The sequence below is a fragment of the Oppia nitens genome, unplaced genomic scaffold, assembly GCF_028296485.1.
Source record: "Oppia nitens isolate AA-2021 unplaced genomic scaffold, nextdenovo-longstitch-racon4-pilon3 scaffold13_pilon_pilon_pilon, whole genome shotgun sequence".
Taxonomy (NCBI): Eukaryota; Metazoa; Arthropoda; class Arachnida; order Sarcoptiformes; family Oppiidae; genus Oppia; species Oppia nitens.
In genome coordinates this window covers 1,916,039-1,940,316 of record NW_026533192.1, presented here as the reverse complement: position 1 = coordinate 1,940,316, position 24,278 = coordinate 1,916,039, and the positions used below count along the sequence as shown (strand labels likewise).

At 19.9% G+C, this 24,278-nt stretch overlaps 2 protein-coding genes across 2 annotated transcripts; one reads left to right on the top strand and one right to left on the bottom strand.

Moving 5' to 3' along the window:
* Nucleotides 1–301: 301 nt before the first annotated feature.
* Nucleotides 302–2,319, top strand: LOC128960382 (G-protein coupled receptor 83-like). The gene is made up of 2 exons (XM_054306456.1): nt 302–1,233; nt 2,220–2,319. Exons 1-2 carry the CDS (start codon nt 302–304, stop codon nt 2,317–2,319), a joined length of 1,032 nt encoding a protein of 343 aa, XP_054162431.1.
* A 17,405-nt stretch (nt 2,320–19,724) lies between these two features.
* Nucleotides 19,725–23,753, bottom strand: LOC128960371 (G-protein coupled receptor 83-like). The gene is made up of 3 exons (XM_054306445.1): nt 23,111–23,753; nt 19,855–19,991; nt 19,725–19,757 (listed from the first exon to the last, which is right to left on the bottom strand). The coding sequence occupies exons 1-3, from the start codon at nt 23,751–23,753 to the stop codon at nt 19,725–19,727; spliced, it is 813 nt and encodes a 270-aa protein (XP_054162420.1).
* Nucleotides 23,754–24,278: the final 525 nt, after the last annotated feature.

Genomic DNA, 24,278 nt, shown 5'->3' with positions numbered 1-24,278 from the left:
TATAATAGAAGTTTTTATATATAAAGTTAAATTGTAAGCTAAATATTATTATTGTTGTTGATTTATTAATGATATCAAAATGTTTTTATGTATTTTTTTAATTTTACATTATTGAATATATAACAATTGTTAATTTTACAATAACATACTATATTATAGTTTAATAAAACACTAACATCAATAATAATAATAATTCGTAATAATATTATTAATTTCATTATATTAAATAATGGATAATATAATAAAATCAAATGAAATGTCATATGATTTACTTGAAAATTTGACACATATAATGACCATGATGAATTTAAGTTTAAGCCATTTTGATAATTTCAATGTATTTTTTAACAACCAAACAGATAGACCAATGCTTAACAGTGATGTAAATGAAGAAAAAAGTGATGATTACATTCAAAACATTTTAATTACGATATCGTATTCATTGATAGTTATTATCTCATTAGTTGGCAATACTCTGGTTTTCAAGACAATTGCTTTTCAGTCAAAAATGCGAAACTCAACGAACATATTAATTGCTGTTTTAGCCGTTTCTGACTTATTGATGACCATATTTAACATACCGTTCACTGTTGTCGACATAATTACAAGGGACTGGCTATTTGGCCAATTTTTTTGTACATTGGTATCATTTGTCCAGGCTAATTGTGTATATGTTTCCAGCTTTACAATGGCTGTCATAGCCATCAACCGTTTTCAAGCAGTTTATAGGACTCGACCTCAAGTTCCGGTTCGCAGTGAACAACGATTTGATTTTAAATTACTGTTAATCCTACTAATAATATGGGTTTTGGCAGCCCTTCACTCACTCCCACACACTATATTCAATGGCATTGTTTTAATTCATGGCAATCGTCGGTGTTATCCAACGTTACCCGAAACTCAATATAACTTGCGATTGATATTAACTTTGGAGACATTTGTCACACAATATATAATTCCCTTATCGTGTGCTGGAGTTATATACACAAGAATATCATTCACAATACTATCTCAGGGAAGGGTCGGTGAATCCACTGAAGACAGAGCTCGACAAATGACCGGAAAAAAGAGACGCCGTATTTCAATGTTAATACTTGTGGTTACAATATTTGCCTTATGTTGGCTACCATTTAATGTTTATTACTTATTATTAGACTTTGAAATCATTGAAAAACCAAATTTTGTCATTTTCTTACTCTGCCATTGGTTGGCGATGTCATCCGTTTGCTATAAGTTAGTAATGTATAATTCATTTCATTTTAAACATAAATATAAGTATTATTATTTGATTTTTATTTTTATAAAATAACTTATTTATATATAAACCATGGGGTTTGAAGGGGTATGGGGAAAATACCCCCTAAGAACGAGATTTTGCGATTTTACCCCCTCCTAGACTTTTTGACCAAATCGGAAAAATTGTAGCTTAAAAACGAAGATAATGATGACCCCCTGATTTTTTTTTAAATTGAAAATATCTGTTTTTGTTTTTTAAATACATATTTAAATTATTTACTAAAACTCAGTAAAATAGTCTAATTTACGTTAAAATTAAGCTAAATATAACATTATTTTTTTTAAATTAAATTATAAATTTAAGATAATTATATCTATTCTATATAGTAGTGTATTTTTAATAAATAATTTATATATTTTAAATGGTTAATTATTTATTTTTAAAATTATAGTTAAAATAAAATAAATATTAATTTAATAATTAGTTTAGTTTAAATATTGACAGAAAAAATGAAATATTACATTAATATTTATATATCTAATTAAAATTAAAGTTTTTATGGATTTAATAAAACATTTCTTAAATTTAAGGAATTTATTGGGAATTCTTGATAATTTTTTCGGAATTTTTCTTGCCATCCCTGAAGTTTGAAATTTAAAAATAATTGTTTAAAAAAGTACACCCACCCTATACCCCCTAAAATCCTAAATCTCGTATAACCCTGATATATACAGTGTATATACTGTATATGGTAGTAAATCACAAAAATATGCATCAAAATTATACTTTTATTAACCAAACATTGAAAACATTATAAATTTATTATATAAAACTATATTGATTATGATTTGTTACCCAACCTAATGTATATAATATTAATATTTAATTAAAATAGATAAGTATTGACTATTTTATCCCATAATAAATATAATAGAAAATAAAAACAAACAATTGATTTGTTGACAATTTAATTAAATTTCAGTCCATTTGTCTACTGTTGGCTAAACGAAAACTTTCGCAAAGAAGCCAAAAGATTCTTCACATTTATTCTGGAAATCCGTAACAGACCTGCGATTATATAAAATGATAAAAAATGTTTATTTTTAAAAAACCTATTCATCACAAATCTGGTAATGTTTTACACTTTATTGTTATATTTCATTCAATAGTCACTGAATTACTATATGTGAAACACAAATAAACATTTAATTCAATCAATAACTAGTATTTTTTCTCGGATTTCATTGTAAATCACTGGAGATATATAATGTAACTAATATTTGATATAACATAAAAATAATAGAATATTATTATAGTTATTATTATTATTATTATTCTACTAAAGTTTCCCAAATAAATAGTTTATTGATTAATTTGTTTCTTACTTATTGCTATTTTGCATTAATGTTAAAATATTAATATTATATCAGTTTTCACGAATTCCTGAAAGGAATACGTATATGCATTCTAAAAGTCTGTCCGTCTGTCCGTCTGTCTGTCTGTCCCACGAGGACATAGGTTCGAATCCAGGCTCAGCTAAAAAATTTTTTTTGATTTTTTTTGGTTTTTTTTCTTTTTAAGTTAAGGAATTCGTGTGGAAATGCTTTTAAAGCATTCTCAGCTGGTTTAATATTATATATATACAGTTTATTGTACTATATTTTATTAATATTTTTTTTGCCAAATTAAAAATAATATTTGCATATTTATAATGTAAATCTTAAATATTAAATCGTTGTCTATTAAATATTATCAAATTAAAATTTATCATATGTCTGAAAAAACATTAAATAGAAATATAATTAATATAGAAGTATAAGAAAATAAATAATATATATTTATATAAATATTTTAAAATGTTATATAATATTTGTAATTACATGTAAAATTTATTTTTAGTTTTTAATAAATTGGTAAATATAATCTTTTAACATAAAATTTAAAAATGTATTTTTAATGGACTAATACAAATTATAATTATAAATTAGTCAGAAAAGCTAAAGGCTATGTTAAACTTAGTCTTATATTATTTATTGTATAAATATCATCGAATAAATTGAAAGATATACTATTGACATATCATAATATAATAAAATATATATATAAATCTTACATTATATGTAAACAAAAAGTTACAAATATCATATGATATGATATTACAACTTAAATCAATTTTTATATAATACAACGTAAATAAATTTGCCAAAAAAATATTATATTATATAAACATAATTTATACTACAAAAATAATTGAAATCAAGTGCATTCACCAATTAAAAAAAATAATTTTCTTAACTTTTTAAATATTTAAGATGTAATCTATTTTAAAATTTATTATATAACTATAAAATAAAAGATAAAAATAATATATAATTGTACATTATTTATATAATATATTATATTAATTGTATATGATGAAAATAAAATAATAATTTACTAAAAATTTTTAATTTCAAACTTAAAATTATATACTTATAACAACATTAAACGTTATTTTTTTTGTCAACACTAATGTTTCGGTGACCACAATCACTCATCCATATGACAAAAACAATGACATAACAATCCTTATGTTAAGTATTTTTTAATGTATGTGAATAATACATTTGTAATATTATTAATACTAAATTTCCGCACACAATAATTCAATAATTTCATAAATATCTAGGTCTATCAATTTTAATAATATAATATTAGAATAAAAATATAATAATATTTTCGGTATATATATATATGAATCGATAAAAAAACAAATACAAAATATTATTAATTTAAATCAAAATTGTCTATTTTAGAGAATTTGTATTAAATAAAGCGGAAATTTTATTGTATTTATATTTAATACAATTATCTTAAATAAATATTTTTAAATAATAAATTGCATTACAATGAAGTATTATTTTTTGAAAATGAAAACTAGTTTTTATATAATTGTAATCATAAGGCATACGTAAACATAAATGAATAAATATAATTATTTTAAGTAATTTATTTTTCAAATTAAATATTATATTTATATAAATGAACAATGTGATATATAGATAATTAATAAAATAAATATGATTTGTTTAATATTAAGTTTTACTTATTAAAAATTATGAATAATTTTATGTTAATTTCAATGTTATGTATGTTTTTAAAAATTTAAAAAAAGTAGTTGTCAAAGTTGTAAATTTTATACTAAAATTTAGTATATTATTTTTATGTTTGTATAATAAACATAAATTGTTTACTATCATAAATTAAAATATTTAAACTCGAGTCAATAAGTTATAAAATAATAGAAATAAAATTTTTATTATACATTTACTTATTAATAATTTAGTCATGTGAGGTATCAAATGATTCAATATAAAAAAAATAAACTCAAATATAGTAATGTGAGGTATTAAATGGTTTAGTATGACAAAATAAACTCAACTACTCATGTCAAGTATTAAATTATTCAGTATTAAAATTTATAAATACATATTTATGAAAATAAATTACTTTATACTTTTACACTTTCTTTTTTTGAAAAAAATATTGCTGATCTATTATATCTTATTTTTTATTTCTATACATTATTTAACGTAAAATTTTTTTTATTTTGGCCGCTATTTTCTCTATGTTCCCGAAGAGATATCAAAATTTTAATGCCGATTCTCTATACCTTATTTTTGATGGTTAATCCAAATCTGAAGTCAAAATTTAAAAATTCAATCAAATGCAGACAGAAAGACGGAAATATAGAATTCAATTCATACTCCTTTCAGGAGTTCGTGAATATATCAAAATCCATACAAATGCTAAAAAAGTATTAAAAATTATAAGTTATAGTTATATTTTTAAATTATTAACATTTTTATTATAAGTAATAAATAAATAAATACAAGTTATCATTAATTTTTAAGTTAACTCCAATAATCTTACTAAAAATAATTGAAAATTTTGTATTAAAAAAATAATAAATTTTAATTTGTTTATTAATGTAGTGAAACGGCATTTTCATAAATAAGTATAAATATATTGTAAGAAATAATTAAATATATATGAATATAGTATGTAATGTTGTTTTTTAAAAAATATATTTAAATTTTATATTTTATAGTAACTTATTTGAATATATAATTTATGTATATTTGAATTTCTATTTTATAATATATAATATATTTTTTAATACTGTTTTCTAGATTCTACAGCAATTTATTTGACAAAAACTATAATATTATAGATTCTATTATTTCTATTATTTATAATAAATAAAACTGTCTTAATATAAGCAAAACCAAAACAATAATGACTGACACGCAATGATACGGTATAATACAGAAGTCTATGTATACGCGTAATATTATTAGGAATAATTCTTAGGGGCGGAGTTTATACAAAACATATTATGTATTTTTGTATGTATATATTAAGTGTAATCTATGTGTTTGATGTGCGTCTGCTATCGTTTTGCTTTTGATTGTACTGAGACAGTTTTAACTCTCTTTAATGTTATCATGATAGATTTTTGAATTTAACTTTACAACGTATTTTATGATAATGTTGATTATATACCTTACTCATTTACAAATAAACTATTACTATCTAAATTATTTTTTACCCAATTATATTAATTAATTAATTTTTTTGTCAATATAGTTACTGTTTTTATTGTATGTTTAAAATATTTGTTTTATTAAAATTTTTTATTACCTAATAAATTTTGTTATGTTATATTTGTTTTATTTATATAGTTTTAATACTTTCTGTATAATAAAAGTTTCAGGGACCAATTAATAATATACCTATGAATGAATGTTATAGAATAGAAATTTAATTATTTTATATTATATTTTATTAATATTGTATAATCATTAAATACATTTATATTAACCATTTATATAAATATTAACAATATTTGTATTTTAAAAATCTTTTTCTATAGTTATTGTTATATTATCTATCTTTGTTTAAATATTTAGATATTATATAAATTACAATAAATATTATACTGTATGAATATTTAAAGTTAATTTTTAAAGATATTTAAAAATGTAAAAATTTAGAATAAATTATTTATATTGTAAAAATTTAGCATTAAATGAAAATAAAATATAAATAAAATATCTACTTATCTATAAAATTGAAAAATATTATTCTTAAGACTTTTTATATTGTTTTAAATTATAATTATTTAATAATATAAATAATAAATTAGTAAATTATATTTTATAAGACATAATTATCAAAGTAGTCGAGTAGTAATTATTGATAATTTATATGATATAGACTATAGATTATAGATGTCATGTAAGATATCCACTGAGAGATAGATTTTTATACCTTTTTTTCTTATATTTAAACCTAACTTTTAGCGATCAACTGATTTTTAGTCACATGTCTTCACAACTAATCATTCAAAACACTATTTATAATTATATGACTAATAATTATAGTGTCAAACAAATAGTGGAATTGGGTTTTGATTTAAATATATAATATAATTGTATAAACAATATAATTGAAACATTTTTAATATGATTATAATTATAATAATTATAATATTAAATTATACAAACTCATCATAAAATTAAATTATTGATCTTTATTATAATATTTTATTATTATTAATATATTTTCAAAGATTACAAAATACACAAAATAACAAATCAAACGTTAGTTTCAAATACTATACAAACATTAGTGTAAATCAAAATAAATGTTTTTTGTTTCATAAAATGGCAATTCTTGGTGTTGTATATATACATTATTATAAAGTATATATCTTATATATATATATATATAATATATTTTATATTATTAAATAAGTATATCAAAAGCGATGCACTTTTGCTATCAAATATGTCTAACATGTAATCAAAAGTGACTGAAAATGAAAATAATTTCTAACAGTTTTTGATCATAACTTTGATTTCAACAAACATTTTATTTTCGATTAATCAACTCTTATAACTCATGAGGCATTAAATTAATAAATATTATTATATTAATTATATGTTAAAAATATTATAAAACTTTTATTAGAATGTTTGCTTAATGTATCATAAATTTAATGAAACATAAGTTATTATATAAATATAACAAAAAAATTAATGGTTTGTAAAAATAAGGCTAACCATTGATAACATTTGATGAAAATAAGTTTTACGAATAAATACATTTTATAAATGTATAGACTATTATAGTTTTATCAAAAATAAAATTTAACTGAAATGGTTTTATTTTATATAACTCATAAATTTATTTACTGTATGATTCAATGATTACAATTTATTATCATAAATAATAATAATAATAATTTTATACATTTTTAAAACTCTTAAACTGTATAATACATCTCTAAAATACATCTTAACTTTAGTCAATTTAATAAAAATTATTTAATAAATTGTATTAAAAGTTGTAAATAATAACTAATTTCAAGTAAAATCAACGAAAAATAGTTTCTTTTATTTACATTCATATCATGTGTTTTTTAGTGTTTTATTTTTCATTAAATATAATTTTCTCAAACATATTTAGAGTCATTACAAATTTATGGTAAAACACATTACTGTTTTTGGTTGTATTTATATATATCAAAGTTTACGACAAAAATATTTAATTATAAAATAACACAAAACTTATGGGTAAATCCTATATTAAATAATTAATGTTAGTTAACTCTCAAAATGATACTTTACGTTAACATCAATATTAAGCAATAAACAAAAATTTTGTATATAAAGTACTGTTTTGATGAAATTATGTAAATCAATAGTGAATTACTGTAGATTTTATTCTAGAAATATATATATATATATATATTGCATATTATGTGTATATTTTAGCATAAAACAAAATAATATAATAGTGTTTTTATAAATTTTACATATAAAATGCTTTATTCATTTATTAAATATATATAAAGTATATTATATAATATTTAATTTGTCACAATTTATGTTTAAACTATTGATGGACATATTGTTATTTTTGTGTTATTTTGACATTAGTGTTATTAAAGATATCAATGATCACAATTTGTAAATGATATTAATTACATATTTGTAGTTACAAATAATTTTAAATATATGAAACAATATTTTACTAAAGTTGATATTTATTAAAAGCCATGACAATCTAGTATAAAATAGTCTATTTTTACAATAAATACAATATAATATACAGTAATTTATGTATTATTATTATTAATCTAATGATACATTTAAATAAAATTATACTAAATTGCATTACTGATATCTTATTTAAATTAAAATAATAATGTTATACAAAATATTTTATTTGAAATGACATAATTTTTTATTTTTATATTAAATAAAATGAAATTTTTATTAAGCTTTATTTTACAATATATTTTAATTAAATTGTCTAAAAATAGACATCTATTTGATTCTACAAATCATTTAATCATAAATCGACACTTTCATCAATTTATAAATTTTATTCAAATACAATTAATTTACCACTCAATGTATCTATAATTAAAAATATAAAATATTTGATAATTTATCTTTACTTTCAAAAAATGTGTGTACAAAAAAATAGTACAAAAATACTAAATATATTTTATGTGTGTTTTGCTAATTCATATAATTATTTGTTTCATTTAAAAAGTTATATACAATGAAACTGTTTTATTTACATGTCTTAAATGTTTAAAATATACCTTTAAATACAGTATAACTAAAGTTTATATTTTATTGAATAAGTTAAGTGCTAAATAACAAAAAAGAGATTTATATTAAATATATTTAAATAATTATTAAAATTAATTATATTTATTATTTCATTTTTGATAAAATAAATACAAATTAGAAAAGTGCCAAATGTTACTAAAAACAAACAATATTACAAAAATAAATTTAATAAATTTTTAATAATTACATGTATTTAAAAATAGCTCTTTTTCTTAAGATAATACTGTAGTACATTTAATTTAACTAAATTATAAAAAGATATATTATTCTATTTTTATAAATAAAATGTTTTAACTATAGCATTGTAAAATTTTGTTGATTTTATTTATATTATTATAACATAATTTAATGTAAAAAAGTATTGTTTTATTATAAAATGTATATAATGTATACAATTTCAATATAATAACTTTAGCTCAAAAGTCAATGAAACGTAAAATATTTAAGACATTTTTAAAAAATAATTAATTGTATTTACTATACTTGACTTGTAGTGTCTAACATATAGGTATTACTTTTTGTAAATATAATAACAGATTACACAAAATTATATTATGAGAGTTAACAGTATTTCAACTAATTATTAAGACATTTTTGAACAAAACACAAATTTAAAAAATGTTTAAAAGTTCAATTTAAACTAAAATTAAAAAAAATTATATATAATAAATATAAGAAAATTTCCAAACATATTTTTCTATCCATTTTCATATACAATAACAGAATAACATTTTAAAAAAAAGTTATTGTGTGTTTGTATATACATATTAATAAATAATTTGTTATGCCTAAAATCAATGTTATTGTCCATAAAAAATTAGTTTAAATTGAACTTTTAAACATTTTTAAAATTTGTTTTGTTCAAAAATTTATATACAATGTATAATACATTATGTTTAGAAATATTAGAAAAAAATTTAAGATTTTCAAATTCTTATAGTTAGAACTTTTATAAATATAAAGCATTAAATAATATAATATATTATGACATTTGTAGTGTTATATAATGTCAATAATCATTTACTAAATATAAATGTTAATACAGTATAAGTTATATTATATCGTATAATGCATTAGATAAATAACTTAAGATAAACTATAAGTTTATAAAACAGTATTAGTAATAAATAAATTTTTTTACAAGTTTCCAAAATAACTTTCTTTTACTAAAATTCTTATATTTTAATTATCCTTTTTTAATAAAAACATAATTTTTAATAATACTATTTATTATTACGCTTTATTATATATTTATTTATAAAAAAAAATTGTTAAATAAATATTTATTATATTATAAATTTATAAAAAAATGTTTAATTAACAATTAATTAAAATTCATATAAAAATACAATATTTTATATATTTATTATTATTATTATTATTCCATAAAAAAGATACGAACATTTTAATTTATTTATTTTAAAAATAGAGTACATTCTTTATTTAAATAATACTTATATTTTCAAAATTTACAAAAATAACATTAATTTATTTAATGACTAATTACTAAATTTTAGTATTTTAAGTAAACTCACTATTTATATTTGTATGTAAACATTGAATAAAGTTTAAGAAAATTTCTATTTAAAACAATTAACACAAACATAAAGTTATGTAATTGTTTTAATAATTTATAAATTTTAATGTAATATTTTATTTAACTGTGATATTTTAACTAATGATTTGTTTATAATTATAATCTATTAAAACACTATCTTTAATATAACAATTGATTTATATACATTCAATAAAAATTATAAACTTTATACTAAAATTAATTAAAAGTTTTAGAAATTTCAAAATTATCAAATTTCATATAATAAATATATTTAATTGCTTTTAATTTCAATTATAATCAAAAATATTATATTGTAGTATTTGTTATGTTTGCTGTTTTATATCATTTATATGAAACATAAAAAGTTACTATTAATAAATTATACTTTAAAATACAACAATTGTAATCATGAATGTAATGATTTAATAATTTATAAAAAAAAATATTACTATCATTTGTGACTTTCTCACTAAAAATATTTAAAATATTTTATATCGTAATAATTATTTTGTAATTGTCTCACATATTTTATCAGATAGTAATGCATGCTTTTGTTAATATATTTATTGCTATGACCATGATCAATTAATTAATTATTAGGAAAAATAGTTTGCTATTATGCGTTAATCAGGGTTGAGTATGGTTTTCTATTTCAGGGAGGCACAGGGGGTTAAAATGACAAAAATCTAAAAAAAAATCCTTGGTGCTTAGGGGGGACAATTTATATTGCATTTTTAAACGACAATTTTTACCAAATTTAAGTAAATTCCTTATATATTCCCTATAAATTGCTTATAAATTTCGACTTACCCCTATCTACCCCTATATTATTTCTATCTACCCTGGTAAAAAAAGAAATATTGTAGTTGTATAGAGAATACAACAATGGGTTAGTAGACAAATATGTGATGACCGGTTGAATACAATGATTGTTGAAATAACAATACTATATAATTACATAAATAAAAACAAACATTTCTATTACTGTTTTTTTCAAATAGCTATTGACTGCTCTCTAATTAGCAAAACTTATGTTTAATAAACAATTTATGGAAAGTTGTTACTTATGATTATATATTACCGTATAGACCCGCATATAGCCCCCCTGACGGTTTTTAAAAATTTTAAAATCAACATTTGGTAGGGGGCTATTTTTCACATATAGCCCCCCTACTGGGGCTATATGTGAAGTCGTGGGGGAAGGAACGATTGGGGGAAGGGTTACATATAAAATCGGTCTAATAAATAAAAAAATATGTAATGATCTGTAATAAGCTATGATTGTTATACGGATTATGTATTTAAGTAACAAAGCATTTAAATACAGTATAATAGCATTGAATTGAAAAATTATTTAAAAAACTTAAAATTTACAGTTTATTATAATTAATAGTTTTAGTTTAGACTTTACACTGACCGGTCAATAGATGGCATGGGGGGTATATACACATTCAAAAAAACTACAATATTTTCAATAGTGGGGCTATTTTTCACTTATTGCCCACATTTCCACATATAGCCCCATATGGCCATGGGGGGCTATTTGCGGGTTTATACGGTAGTTTAAATTGTTTTGTTTTATATAATAATATGATAAGTCATAATATAATAATAAAAGATTTCAGAAACACATTGATTTTAGTTTATTAAAAGATAAAAATTGTAACCAATTGTAAACTATGCAGAAAATAATATATTAAAAACATTGTGATCACTAAATTATTAAATTGATTACGTTATCAATGTTTATGTTTGTAATATAAAGCAATATTTGACAACTAATTCAATAGTATTATGATTACTATATTTAATAACTTAAAGTAAATATTTCAGACAATTATATGTCAAAAAATTATTAATTTTAATTTTATAAGTTTATCGATAAGTTTAACTTTATTGATGCTTATATTAGAGTGAGGAATCAAAACGGTTCGGTTTCATAATGCAAAATGAAACACAAACCGAAACGGTTTCAGTATAGGTTTGGTTTTGGTTCCTGTGTTTGAGTAACGGTTAGTTTCCTAAAAACTATTTGTTTCCTTTCTCTAATTTATATTAATATTGACAGATGTTTGTAGTATACCATAAATTTTACTACAGAACAGTAGTTTATCAAAATGTTTATATTAATGTAATAAATGTAAAAATAGTAAAATTGAAATACAGTTTTAAATTACAGTAATTTATTAAGTTATTTAATACTTGAAAATCAATTACATTTAAAATATGACTTTATTTTGATTTTTATTTAAAAAAAAGATTCTTAAGATTTTAATTAAAATATTAAACATTATTTTAACTGTTAGCTTATGTTTTCTTAACTGTAAATTATAAATAAAATCAGGGTTTCTACGAGTTTACAATTCCAGTATATAGGGGGAGGGGTGGGCGGTCGCACTCATAAGATCTAAACTCATTTGACCCAAACTTACTTGACCCAACTCATTTGATCCAAACTCATTTGACCCAAATCACTTGACCCAAATCACTTTACCCAAATCATTTGACCCAAGTTTATTTGACCCAAATATTATTTTATTTTTTCAAACTATATAAATGATATAAAACTTAATAAAATAATAATCTAAATAGTTATAAAATTTAGATCTTATTAATATTTATTTATTACATATTAATTTTTAAAAAATATAAAAAGCCAGAGATATTACCAATTGGTTAAAAAATAAATATGTAATAAATATTAATGTTCTAAATTTTATAACTATTTATTAAGTTTTGTATCATTTATATATAATTGTAGTTTGAAAAAATAAAATAATAATTGGGTCAAATAAGCTTGGGTCAAATGATTTGGGTAAAGTGATTTGGTTCAAATGATTTGGGTCAAGTGATTTGGGTCAAATAAGTTTGGGTCAAATGAGTTGGGTCATATGAGTTTGGATCAAATGAGTTGGGTCAAGTAAGTTTGGGTCAAATGAGTTTAGATCTTATGAACTAGACCCAGGGGTGGGTGTAAATGGCAAAAAATCTCGAAAAAAATCTTGGGGGAGGTACATAGTTTTTATTGCAATTTTTAAGCGACAATTTTTTTATCAAATTTTAGTAAATTCCTTGTAAATTCCCTAAAAATTCCCTAAAAATTCCATATAATGGAAAATATTATGTTATTTTTATGACCGATTTCCCGAATGAATTTCACAATTTAAACTCCAGAAACTATGCATAGCTTTAAGTATAACATACAATAAACATATGTTCATACTATACATAGAGATTAATAAATGTGTGTATAAAGTGATATATCCTTTATTTTATAATATTCAATGAAAAGTTTTATTTCAATTACTTTATATTTAAACTAAAATGTCATAAATATAATTAATTTTTCTTGAAAATAAACAAAATCTTTTAATATGTAAATAACAAATTTATATATATATTTGATGACAATAACACTTTGCATACAAATTAAATTCATTGAATAATTGTTTGTCTGTTATCTTGTTTTGAACATTTGCAGCAAATTTATTAGTATTAGGTGTGAATCATATGTGTTATCAATGATTAAAAATTTTAACAGTTTTCAGTATTTTTACTGTCATTTATACTGTTATAGAGTACTAAATTTAAATAAATCTTTTTTGTGATAAATAATATTTTAATTATTTCCAAATTTGTAATATCATGATATTATAAGATAATGTATTATATTATAACTTATAAAAAATAATTTTTTATTTATTTTCAGTTAGTTAAAAATTATAAGTAATAGATTTTAGTTATTTTTTATAAATAATTATTGCTTTAAAAAAATAATATTTCAATAATTGAAAACAAGAATATTTCTTTAGTTTAAATAATTTTTTTAAATGTTATGATTATTAATACTTATTAAGTAAACTGATGTTGTGAGTTAACTAGAGATGGGCAAATAGAAGTTTCTAGAAAATTTCTCAGGAATAAATTACTATAGAAATTTAACTTTATTGTTATAATTTATTATGGGATCCCCATATCTAAAGCTATTGTAATAATGTACTATATTAAGACATAATGCTATATATATAGTATTATACTATATACTGTAGTAGACTACTATACAAAATAGGATATCTGTATAAAATAATTATAATTATTTAATAATAAGCAGTTTTGTAAAATTTGACTCATTTTATTATATATCATAGTTTAATATAATTATGAATAAATATGGGGATCCTCTAGAAACTTTGGGAAACTTTCTAGAAATTTCTCTTTTTTGCCAACACTAGAGTTAACAATAAATGAAAGCAAATAGTTGTTAACAAACTTTAAAACAAATATTTAAAATATGAAAGTATAAAAAGTATATTAAAGTAAAAGATCTGACTTTTAGAAGACTAATATGTTTAACAATAAGACTCCATTCGATGACAAATACTTTATTAAATATACACTATATTTCAGTATTTTTAAAATAATTATATAAAAATTTTAAAATATGATTATAACTAATTTGAACATATATTAATTCATAAGTTTAATAATATAATAAATAATAATAATAATTGAGATAGTGTATTTAATTATTTTTTTTTAAATAAATTTTATTGTTGTTTTTTGGACTTTATAATGAATTTATATTATCATTCCTCCATTTATTTTCAAATTTTGAAAAAATGTACTAAAAGTCTATATATTTTCCAAAACTTTTATAGTTTTTGTTATTTGATGTTTCTTTTATTTTTACTCTCCATAGACCAAAATGTTGCTTAACTTTTACATATATCAATAAACTGTATTTAATAGATATTGACTCATAACTGTTCAAACAACACATTAAAAAGGTTTATAAATATCTAAAAACAAATTAACATATTATAAGTTTAATATAATTTATTAAAATACTTCTAATTAATATAATTTATTAAAATACTTCTAATTAATATAATTTATTTAGTTTAAAAGCGTTGATATATAATTTATATTAAAGTTATTTTGTCTATTAAACTATTTTATATGAAAAATAGTAATTTAATAATTATAAAATAAGTTCATTAAAATTAATATTATTATTAAATTATTAAATCAATAATATTTTTCGTTTTTAGAAGTACTATGAAATTTAAACAACATTTACAAATTAATTTATTTATAAACTTATTCATTAAATAATAACTTTAGATATCATAGAGAAATAATAATTAAAGTACTTTATTAATTACTAAAAATATATATACAGTATATATACCGTATATAATTGAATATTAAATATATAATTAAAATTATAAGGTTTTTTAATAATATTATTATATTTATGACATTCTAATATTGTAATTGAACTCAAATTTATTGTCTAAATTTTAAAAATATTTGTTAATAGCATTTTCTATTAATGAAATAAATTTTAAATACTTGCATATTTGTCATGTTTTGATGAAAATTTAATTGCTATATATTATAGTAAAGTAACTTTTTCTGTTAAAAATGTAAATTAATTTTTTGTGGTAAAATTTCAATAAAAGTTTCGATTTTATAATTATTTTTTTGATAAAAATATTTAAACACTTGTAATATATATATGTTTTTTAATTTATCTCTTCATTATAAACCAGTTGAGAATGCTAGAAAGCATTTCCATACGAATACAAGTAAACTTTAGTCATGTAGGGTATCAAATGATCCACTATAAAAAATAAATAACTATGTTATCAAGTAAGGTATCAATTGATTCATTATAACGAAATAAACTCAACTATAGTAAAAAAAATAATGTTGATTTATTATATCTTAATTTTGATATTCTATGCAATTTTAAAGGTTAAATTTTTTACCTAATTTTTTTTTTACTTTGTCCGCCATTTTTTCTATGTTCCCGAAGAGATATCAAAATTTTAATGCTGATCCCCTATACCTTATTTTTGATGCTTTATCAAAAAATTTAAAAAAAATAAATTGTAGCAGAGCCTGGATTCGAACCACTGACCTATGTGGGACGGACGGACAGACAGACAGACAGACAGACAGACAGACAGACAGACAGACAGACAGACAGACAGACAGACAGACAGACAGACAGACAGACAGACAGACAGACAGACAGACAGACAGACAGACAGACAGACAGACAGACAGACAGACAGACAGACAGACAGACAGACAGACAGACAGACAGACAGACAGACAGACAGACAGACAGACAGACAGACAGACAGACAGACAGACAGACAGACAGACAGACAGACAGACAGACAGACAGACAGACAGACAGACAGACAGACAGACAGACAGACAGACAGACAGACAGACAGACAGACAGACAGACAGACAGACAGACAGACAGACAGACAGACAGACAGACAGACAGACAGACAGACAGACAGACAGACAGACAGACAGACAGACAGACAGACAGACAGACAGACAGACAGACAGACAGACAGACAGACAGACAGACAGACAGACAGACAGACAGACAGACAGACAGACAGACAGACAGACAGACAGACAGACAGACAGACAGACAGACAGACAGACAGACAGACAGACAGACTTATAGAATGCATATACGTACTCCTTTCAGGAGTTCGTGAAAATATATAATAAATAAAACATTGTGAAGTAATTGTTATGATAATTATTTCAACAAATATCTACATAAAATATAATTTATACAAAAATGAAAATTTTTATTTTAATTAAATACATAAATATTTATATTCTACAATTACTATATTATATTGATAAATAATATGTAATGTCATATTAATACAAATATTACAAATATTATTAAATTAATAATTACAAAGTTATAAGATATATAAATACAAATTAATTTAAGTTTATATTATTTAAACTAAATTTATATAAAATTTATAAATTAGTAGTAATTGTAATATTGTTTCGATAAAAACACGAGACATCTATTGTTGTCATTTGATTATCAATAGACTGAACTGATTCTGTTGTCTTCATTCTTAACAAAAACTTAATTATATTTTTTGCATCATTTCTAAAGTTTTTGTTTAACCAAAAATATACAAATGGACTGAAAAAAAATTAATCAATTTATTAAATGTTTAAATTATTACTAAAATTATATTTATAATAAACATAAAATTACATACTTATAACACACAGAAGACATTGCCACCCAATGACACTATAATTAAATCAAAATATATAAAAATATTGTATAAAATTTTTATATTATTGAGTAATAAATAAATAGCTTATTAATATTTATAAAGCTTTTAAAATTTTTTTCTATTTGAATAAATTATTATTTAACATTTTATATAACATGTTGTATTGATAAATGCTTTAAGAATGCTATAATAATTTAACATGATCAATTTTTCATCGTTGTTATTAAAAATTGTCAAATTACAAATACATGTTATAGTGTTTAGTTTGAAATTCTGAATATTTAAACATTTGTAACTTATTTATAAATAAATTATTTGTCTTTGTTTTAGATATTAATATATAAAAATATTGAGTAAATTTTTTTATTGTCTCCGAATTTAGCCAAACTTATAACCTATATTAAGGCTGAAAAATAAAAAATATTAATACAAAAATTTTTCTTACATTGTAACAATAATTAAAACAATATTTTAATTATAGTTTATTATTTAAAAGTATTAATTAAATAAAATAAGTTTAAATGTAACCAATGCTATGTTCTCAACTCAATGTAACCAAAATTTTTGTATCAGTATTTTTTATTATTCAAAGTTTGAATTTCAAACATACTATATTGTATAAGTTTGGCCAAAATCGGAGACAATAAAAAATACTTGACTTAATATCTTTCAAATAATTTAATACAAATCTATATTTAAAATCTATACTCAGATATCTCATTTGATTTAATATAAATTTTAAAAATAGCTTATTTTATGCAACATAATGATACTAATATACAGTATATTCATATACATATATAGGTAAAATTAATTATTATAATTGCATTATCTAATATATTTTACTTTTTGTTTGGTACATAATATACTGTAACAAATTATTTGACGTATAGATTGCATTTTGTAATATTATTGTTTCTAAATTTATATATAAATGAGGATTTAGTAATCTTAGTAAAAATGTAGTAAAAATGTGTTAATCAATACGTGATCACAGTTTTTACATCTATAGTAAATGTAGAAATTGGCAAAAATAATATTTCAAAAGTTATTGCAAAATTTCTAAAATTTATTTTATTTACTAATCTTGTGTTATATTTACTACTTTTCTTAAAACAATACATTATAATTATGTATTTGACTTATTAAGTCTATTTTATCATTTATTTTGATTTTTAATTTTAAGTTTTACTTTTCAAAATCAATTAAATCACTTAAATTAGACTTAAAATTTTACAAAAACAATAATTATAATAACATAATTATATTAAAATATAGTAGTATTCAGTTGTATAGTAGTGTAAATTTAAATTAAGTTTCATTAATAAAGTATTACAATAGCTAAATATGGACATTTCATAATATAATAATAAAGTAAAATTTCAATTAGAAATTTACTATAAATTTTTATTTTCAAAACTCAAAGTACAAAGTCTACACATCTAAACAATTGCTTAGAATTTATTTTATAAGTAGATTACTGACACTTAAGTATAAAACTAAGATTGTGTCGCATATCATATAATATTTTAGCAATATTTCTAATATTATATAACATTTAGATCCATTAGTTTAGAAAAATATATTTATATTATATAAATATCATATATTGTTTACTCATGAGTTTCCTAAACAATGAAAAAATATTAGCGCACATTAATTTTAAGCGATTTTTTTACAATTAATTATGTGTTAAAATACATTTTTTAATTATATTTTCTAATAATAATAATTATAAATTTGTTGTAAAAAGCGCCTGAAAAAAATGTGCGCTGTTTTTCCAAATGTGTAAATTACTTTATAAGATTATTCATTATTAAAATAGACAATAATAAATTATTTAAGAAAATAAGTTTTATTATTATTATTATTGTTATTTAGAGTTAGCTAATTACTGTTATTTTATCTTATAGTTAAACTTTTCAGTTAAAACATTAAATTTAAAGTTCATACAAAATTTTTAAAAATAAATTACATATACTGGACATACGTCAGCATTATAAATTAATAAAAAATAATGTAAAACTTGTTAATTAGTAATAAAAATTTATATATTAAATTGAGTATTAAATATTTATATTAATTTCTAGCTATAATTTAAAATAATTACCAAAAGAAATACTTGAAAATTATATTTAGTTATTCGAAAATCAGCTAAAATGTAGTAAACATGAAATGGTAACCTATTTAGAGAAATACATTTAATATATTAAAATATACTTTAATTGAATTATATATATATATATACAGTACTGACCAACAAATGCCAAATAAGAGTACAATTAGTACTAATAATAGTATTCTTCGGCGCTTTTTATACGATAATTCATTTCTTTGTTCTTCATTAACAACTGAACACACGTTTCCCAGAGAAGCCATTGTAAAGCCTATCCTTATGTATACCACCGCTGATATGGCTATTGATTACATAATTAATATTATTATTAAATATTATTATCATTTCAATTATAATTATCACAAATTTCTTTCAAAAATATCAATTTTAAATATTTTATTTTGTATTTAACACAAGTTTTTAATTTAAAGATAGTTTCATTAAATAAAAAAGTATATATTTATTATATTAAACAAAAATAACAAATATTTATTTTTCTTACTAATGACAATTTTAATTATTTGTTTAAAATTTTAATCTAAATTATTTAAACATTGATTAAGTTAATTATGGTGTTTTTTAAAGTAATATAAACTATGGATAAGTATAAGTTAGAAATTTATAAGTATTTTATATATACGACATGTTTTATGATGTAATTATATATTATATTTTTACTATAGATTTCTTAAAAGAATAGTATATTAATTTTAGTTTGAAATATCGATAAACATTTTTTGATAGAATTATTATTATTAAATTTGAAGAATTTCAAAATAAAAAGTAATTTTCAATATAAAAAACTTGTTTTTTATTACAAAATTTGTGACATATATTTTGTAGATTTTTTTCAGACAACTTGTAGACAAATTTAATAAAACATTTGCTTTTTTGATAACATATTCTTAAATCATTTTTATAATATAGTGCTTTAATTTAGTTATTTATATAATAATCTATAACTATGAAATAAAGTTGTTTATAACATTTATATTTAATTTATTTTATAGGTATTTATTAATATAATACTATACATATTATTAAAAATCTAAATTATATAATTATTTTTGTTTATGTATAAATTCTGATCATGATCATGATCATGTCTGATCATGTATAAATTATATTATTTATAAATTTGTAATAATCAAATCAATAAAATTGTTTATATTTTATTCATTTGTTTTAAACAAAATCAATATTACTGTATAAAAATGGACATTTTATAAAGCTTTTTAAATTTTTAAAAAATTTTTAACGTTCAATTGCTAATTATTGTAAAAATATAAACTATATCCTAATTATTATCAACGTTAAAAGCTTTTTTTGAAAAGTTATAAAAACATTATATTATTATATATTTTTAAATAATATTAAACTATCAAAAGCGATAAAATATATTTATAATTTTCAAATAGTAACCATTTTAGTTATGCACATACAGATCCTACCAAATGCTTTAGGTATTGGCAAAAGTATAAAGAATTTGATTTATTTTTTTATATCATATTTTTAACCAACTATTCAATAACATATGTTATGAATTTTATCAAATTATAATTAATAATTTCAAAGTTATTGTAATTAAAAGAGGTCTTGTCGTTGAATATTTCGTATACTAAATATGCAAAATTCTGGGACATTATTTTTTTCTTAAAATTATAAACAAAAAAACAAATATTGTTTATTAAACTGTTAACTCACAAGGTAATAAAGTTTTTTATACCAGCATCAGTTTAAATATAAATTAATTCAGAAAAGAACAATAAAGCTTAAAAGTTGACCAAATATAATTAATGACCACTTGTAAAGACGATTCATTCAGGAAACAACTGCTGATCATAAATTAAATTAGTATATGTCATGAGTAGGAGTAATAATCAGGCTTTTTGCGCACATAACAGTTATAAAAATATTTTATAGAATTAGCAGTACAAAAGCAATTTTGTCAATTTGTTCCTAATAATTTTTGGTTTGTCAATTGAGGTGACTTTGAAAAAATGTCTAAGAAAATAATTCCGAAAAACTTACGAATAAAAGAGTAATAGTTGAAGAAGCATATGTTCATTTTATGAGTCAGACTTATCACTTGAATTGAAAATATTGGTCTTTAAAGATAAAATTTCACATATTTGATAAAGTGTCTGATAACTTTGAAACTATTAATGATAATTTGATAAAATTCATAACATATGCTATTGAATAGTTGTTGAATAATATGATATGGAAAAATAGATCGAATACTTTTTACTTTTGCCAATACCTAAAGCAATTGGTAAGATGTAATTAGCTATTATAATAAAATAACTTTTAAAAAATACTAATAAAACATATGTTTGGTTAAAAACAAGTTGGTTTACAGTGTCATTATTATTTATTTATACAAACATTTTTTATAAAATACTAAAAAATAAAATGCTAATTTTATATACTAACAAAACCTGACACATGTACAGAATATAATTAATAAAATTTTTATTATACTGTATTGAATGTTAATTTAATAATGTACAGTATGATAAGCATAATAATGATTAAGTTGTCCATTTAAAGGTGCTAAAATATAGTTTTAAGTCACTAAAAAATTATCAAATAGTTACTTTAGTTATTTATTTTTAAAAATTTTTAGTAATCAATTTTTAAAAACATTATTTTCTGATGTAGTATTTTATCAAATTGTAGTTTATTTTAATTTAAAATGTTTTATACTATGATAAAACTACGTTTATGGTCAGCAACTGTAGAAATTTTTTTTTTTTTTTTAATTATAAATCATATAAATTACTATTATAAATTTATTATTTTTATATGATATACTCATATATTTAATATCAGCACATTCTCCGGTAAAAATAGTTAAATAACTTAAAATAGACAGCCTATTAATGATTATATTAAAATACCTTATTTTTATTATAAAACTTTAATATTTTAATAAATATTTTAATATTGCAGTTTATTATAACAAAAAATTGTTATATTATTATATTATTTATATTTATATAGAAATTCTATAATAGAATAATAAAATATAACTTCAATATAACAGTCGATTGAACACAATTTAAATATTTGCAATCTTTTAATAATAAAAATTAATAACACATTTTACATAATTATTGACCGAATATACAGAAATTATTGTCTGTATATAAATTGAGATTTATATATTGGACCACATAAATAGTGGTAACCATTATATTGTTCAAAAATTGTTTAGAAAATTAAATATTTTACATAAAATATATGAAAAAATATAATTTATATTTATGTAATCTAAAATATATGTAGCAATATAACATTATATTAAGTAATACTTATTATATAAATTTATGTATATAATAATAATGTAGAATTAAAAATTTAACTTTTATTATTAATAACATACTTTAGTTAATGAATAATATGACAATTACTTACATAATGGTATAAAATATTGTGTGGCAAATGTAATGATTGTAATGTAGAGCTGTATGTTTGGTAAACAATTGGGAGGAATGGTTCGACACCTTTTGATTTCTTGATTATCTTCCGTTTCCATCAAAACGACTCCATTGAAGACAGTATGTGGTATTGAATGAATGGCCGCTAAGATCCATATTATAACAATAACAGCGATCAGTTTGGACCAAATGTTGTCAATGCTTTGGTTGCGCTGTCGATATTTGGTCTGATATATGGATTGCCAACGATTGACAGCAATGACAACCATTGTAAAAGCAGAGACATAGACACAACACGCCTGAATAAAAGGTACCAAAAAACACATCCATTGACCAAATATCCAATCGGTTAATAGGATGTCCACAACAGTGAATGGTATGTTAAATATAGTCATCAAAATGTCAGAAAACGCCAGATTTGCTATCAAAATGTTAGTTGAGTTGCGGGTAGTTTTGGTGCAAATTGTTTTACAGACGAGAAGATTACCACAAAGTGATATAAAAACAATCAATGAATAACTGAATGCAATCAATATATTCCTTAACAACAATTCTGGCAATTCATCGGTTATCCAATCATTAGTATCCAATGTTTGCGAAACATTCATCGTTTCATTCATTTTGGATAATATATTGATATATGAATAGTCATTATACATATGATTCAAATTATTTGATAATAAATTATAATAACAAATAATTGACAAATTCTTATCAATAAATTGCTTTTATTTTCTTCACTTCACTTCAATATTAATTATTATATAATATAAGATGTCTTACTATTAAAGATAAAAAAATAAAATATTGAATGAAATTAATATTAATATTATCATTAAAAATAAAATGATAAATTAAAAAATTAAAAATCTCCTAAAAAACAATTATTTAAAAATTAAATTATTAGATATTATATATATATATACAAACAAATATATATATATATACAAACAAATATATATATATATATACAAACAAATATATATATATATAAACAAACAAATATATATATATATAAACAAACAAATATATATATATATATATATACAAACAAATATATATATATATATATACAMACAAATATATATATATATATATATATATATATATATATATATATATATATATATATATATATATATATA

Bases quoted from the DNA above. Each gene is read 5' to 3' on its own strand.
- LOC128960382 (XM_054306456.1), top strand. From the start codon at position 302: ATGAATTTAAGTTTAAGCCATTTTGATAATTTCAATGTATTTTTTAAC. The intron at 1,234-2,219 runs GTTAGTAATGTA...ATTAAATTTCAG, and splicing joins ATGTCATCCGTTTGCTATAA to TCCATTTGTCTACTGTTGGC.
- LOC128960371 (XM_054306445.1), bottom strand. From the start codon at position 23,753: ATGAATGAAACGATGAATGTTTCGCAAACATTGGATACTAATGATTGG. The intron at 19,992-23,110 runs GTAAGTAATTGT...TGTAATCAATAG, and splicing joins ACAATATTTTATACCATTAT to CCATATCAGCGGTGGTATAC. The intron at 19,758-19,854 runs GTACTCTTATTT...TTCTCTAAATAG, and splicing joins TACTATTATTAGTACTAATT to GTTACCATTTCATGTTTACT.